The sequence below is a fragment of the Ranitomeya variabilis genome, chromosome 2 (assembly GCF_051348905.1).
Source record: "Ranitomeya variabilis isolate aRanVar5 chromosome 2, aRanVar5.hap1, whole genome shotgun sequence".
Taxonomy (NCBI): domain Eukaryota; kingdom Metazoa; phylum Chordata; class Amphibia; order Anura; family Dendrobatidae; genus Ranitomeya; species Ranitomeya variabilis.
In genome coordinates, this window is record NC_135233.1 from 229,238,143 (window position 1) to 229,242,354 (window position 4,212).

The 4,212-nt window shown below is 41.1% G+C and overlaps 1 protein-coding gene across 1 annotated transcript; it reads left to right on the forward strand.

The window, feature by feature from the left end:
- The first annotated feature begins 1,765 nt into the window (after positions 1 to 1,765).
- On the forward strand, positions 1,766 to 3,890 carry LOC143805075 (uncharacterized). The gene is made up of 2 exons (XM_077283893.1): positions 1,766 to 2,793; positions 3,204 to 3,890. The coding sequence occupies exons 1-2, from the start codon at positions 2,497 to 2,499 to the stop codon at positions 3,732 to 3,734; spliced, it is 828 nt and encodes a 275-aa protein (XP_077140008.1). The 5' UTR covers positions 1,766 to 2,496; the 3' UTR covers positions 3,735 to 3,890.
- Positions 3,891 to 4,212: the final 322 nt, after the last annotated feature.

Here is a 4,212-nt window from a genome sequence, read left to right on the forward strand (position 1 = left end):
CTCTACACTGATTTCACAAAGTTACCTGATGAAGATGTTGAAGCCAAGCGCATGGCTATCTTCAAAAGATCCCCACTACTGTTATCAATAACACTGGGGAACAATTTGAAAAAAAATTTCTGTTGAGTTAGGTTTTTGAGCTGATTTATACTAAAATTGGCATGCTGATTCCAAAAATGTAGTCAGTTTTTTTCTAGCACGTCAAGTTTTTCCTCCACAACTTACCTGCCAGAGAATCACAATTGCACTGATATCTGTAATAAGACTTGTTATCTGATTACAATTCGACTCATATAGAGCTACGTGGCAACTTGTAAGAGTAGTCACAACTGAGCCAGTGTGGTGAGAGGTGTGTGAAGCTCCCAATACGTCATAATTATCAATATCTTTACACAAAAAATGTATCATAGTAGGAATAAATAGGATTTGTGATAGCTTTTCTCTTTACATTGGGCGTTTATTTGTAATTTATATATCTTTTATGATTTTTTTCTTTGTTAGTTTTCAAAGCTTGTAACTTTCCATCTCAGTGTTTTATTTACATATGTACATATTTCCTTTGTTTCAGATCATGTCTGCTACTTCTTCCTCTCGTCGTAAATGCCTAAACAACCCTGACTCCTTCTGCTATATTTGTGGTGTTTTCACCATTCCAGTTCAAAGGGCAAACATCAGTGCATTTGTCAAACAAGCATATTTTGCATATTTTAAAGTTAAACTCGGTGATCAAGATAAGCCAAAAAGATTTGAAGGTTATGGAAGACCGTTACCAGGGTAGATGGGATGTACATATGATGGCTGACTATTGCTGGAGCATCAAACGTGATTGTCCTCAAGTTAAACACTCCAGAAAAAGCTATAAATGTACATTTTTACCTTAAATACTTGCATATATATATATATATATATATATATATATATATATATATATATATATATATATATCCTTTGTAAAAAACATGATAGTGTTAAAAAACATATTTGTCATGCCTATTTCTTATATATTTCATTTTTTGTTCATATTTGTACTATTTAAAAAAAAACAACACTTTTTAGGTACAGTAGTTTACATATTTTTGAGAAGACAAAAATCCTATAGTTCAAAAACTTGACGTGATAGAGAAAAACTGAGATCATTTCTGGATTCAGCATCCAAAAATTAATTAAGAACAGTTGTCTGACCTAACTCTTAAAAAATTGTGTTCCCCACTGCGTAAATTCTAGTATACAGGGGGGACGGGTATGCCGCAACAGCCATGGCTGGTAACATGGCACCAGTCATGTGAAGACCAGTACCCCTCGAGCTTAAGGTACCTTCACACTAAACAACTTTGTAACGATAACGATAGCGATCCGTGACGTTGCAGCGTCCTAAATAACGATATCGTTGTGTTTGACACGCAGCAGCGATCTGGATCCCGCTGTGATATCGTTGGTCGGGGCTAGAGGTCCAGAACATTATTTGGTTGTTAGGTCGGCTTGTATCGTCATGTTTGACATTAAAAGCAACGACGCCAGCAACGATCAAAGGGGGCGTCGCAGCGTCTCGTTCTAGCCAGGTAGGCGTTTAACATTACAAAAAGAGACACCCTCAGTTGTGATGGCAAGGGAGGTGACAAAATTACAAATCGACCCGCCTTTTACATTACGCCACAAAAGGTGACGTCTTTTCATTTCAATTTCAATTAAAAAGGAGACGCTATAATGTTAATCACATTAAAAAGGAGACGCCATACAATAGTGACATTATAAAACGGGATGCCTTTTAATAGGATTTCATTTTAAGGAGATGCTATCGTGACATACATAAACAAAGGTGATGTCATAACAGTACATACCAAAACGAGACGCCTTTGTACATTACAAAAAGGGGGCTTTTCCAAAACATTTAATTAAGAAAGGTGACGCTTTTCAGTACAAAAGATGACGGCCTGGAAGGTGTCATGTACATTAAGGGGGCTCTATAACAATACATTACATTAATTAAAATGGGCCTGGAATGACTGGCTGTGACACCGTCTACCTGTGAACGCTGATTGGCCATAGTGGGATCATCTATAGCTGCGTTCTGAAATATAAACCGCGACTCTATACAGTCTTGCCTTTGGAATCACTTGTGCGTCCTCCGCTACCTGTGCGTCCTAAACCAGAACTCTGCAACGTCTTCATTCTGAATCCCATAACTGCATCAACAGTAAGTCATATCTTTGTGCTGTTTGTTTCATCTGCCATGCAGCAATGCTAATTTATGTGTATTGTAGAGTGATGTATACGAGATCTCTGCAGAGATCCGTTTGAGCTTGCAAGTTTTTAAACAATTACGCTGTTGCGCTTGTTGGCAGCCATTTTGACCGTTCAATTTCTTAATGTAACTTAACTATTTCTGTCTTTCAGATGTCTACCAATGACAACGAATTTGTGCGGGCACTCATTGATATGTACCGCTCCCTGCCCTGATTGTGGAAAATAAAGTCTGCGGATTATAGCAACCGCAACATGAAGAGAGCTGCATACGAGAAGCTGGTGGCCCTCCACAAAGAGCATCAGCCCACAGAATCTGTGGATGAAACCATTGTGCGTAAAAAGATACAGGCTCTCCGCACAGTCTACAAAAAAGAGCTGAACAAGGTTGAAAAGTCCAAGAAGTCTGGGGCCGGAGCCGACGATGTGTATGTGCCCAAGTTGTGGTACTTTGACCTGCTGGCGTTCACACGGGACCAGGAAATCCCTCGCCCGGCCCAGACTGTGACAAGTCTTTGTGCGCCATCAGCTGAAGAGTCTCCTGACGAGCATGTAAGTACCCCCTAGCTTCCCTGCTTGTAGGATGCCGTGTGTCTTATATGTATGTGAGACTGCATGGTTTCCAATTATAATAATTCACGTTTTTCATGTTTAATCCACCAGATAATAACAGTTGCCACTTCCTGTTCAGATAACTATGTCCAAACAGTCCTTCCCAACCTTACAATGCTGTCTTATTGCAAAAGTCTACTATAATGTAAATTTTTTGTCTTCCGCACAATCGTGCAGTATAGCCGGCAAAAGTAGTTAAGCTCTGTAACCCCTGTGGTTTGCTACCTAGATAATAACTGTTCCTCATTGCTTCCCACGCACGGGCATAGAGGTGTTGGGGAGGTGGGGGCTCTCTAGGGCTGTGTTGTTTGTATGTTATTGACTTTTTATTTTTTTTCCTGTACTCGCAGGTGCCTCCTGAACAGCTCGATACACTGGAAGGGACCGATAGCGATACCCCTCATTCCTCCGCAAGCCCGTGTGTTGAGGAGCAGACAGGTGAAAAGCGGCCATCTTGCAAAAGAAAGGCAACTGCAGGTCAACCGGTGGATCTCCTGGCACTGGCCAACAAGATAATTATCCAGCATGCCACAACCTGGCTCTCCGGATTTCCAACCTTCGTAGGGGAACGGTTAAACAGTCTGGACCAGACCCAGCGAAGCAACGCGGAGAGATTGATACTTGAGGTGTTGAACGCGGCAGCCGCTGGCAAACTGAGTGATACTTCAATGATGACAATCGGCGACCGTCAGCCCAGTGGCCAGCTTTATTGGGGGCCCCAGCAGGAGCCCATTCACAGCACTCCTGTCCGCAGACCGGCCCCACCTCATTTGCAGTTCCGTACACCACCTCCACCCCCTTCTTTTGGTGACTATTTGCAAGGACCTTCTACGGACACACAGCCGTACAGCGAGATGGACAACTACTATCAGCAGCTGTAGTGTTCTTGGACAGAAACCAATAGACTTTCGTTTCATAAGCACTTTATGCCTTCCCGTTTTTTTTGTTTTTTTTTTACCTTTTGGTTACTGAGCCACATTTTTCCCAAGTTACGGATGTAATATGTTAATAAACTTTATAAGCTTTACATGTAACATTTTATTTTGATGTATTGTTTTATTGTTTACTGTGTCACATAATGTATGAATGAATATATATATATAATATATATATATATATATATATATATATATATATATATATATATATATAGCAGGGGTGAGACACATGGGGAGCATCATGGGGAGAGAGATATATATGGAATGGCAGGGGTGAGACACATAGGGAGCGTGATGGGGAGAGAGACACATGGAATGGCAGGGGTGAGACACATCGGGAGCGTGATGGGGAGAGAGATACATATGGAATGGCAGGGGTGAGACACATAGGGAGCGTGATGGGGAGAGAGATACATATGGA

Excerpts from the sequence above, each read along its gene's own strand:
- LOC143805075 (XM_077283893.1), top strand. The coding sequence starts at position 2,497 with ATGAAGAGAGCTGCATACGAGAAGCTGGTGGCCCTCCACAAAGAGCAT. Across the intron at positions 2,794-3,203 it reads AAGAGTCTCCTGACGAGCAT|GTGCCTCCTGAACAGCTCGA; the intron begins GTAAGTACCCCC and ends CTGTACTCGCAG.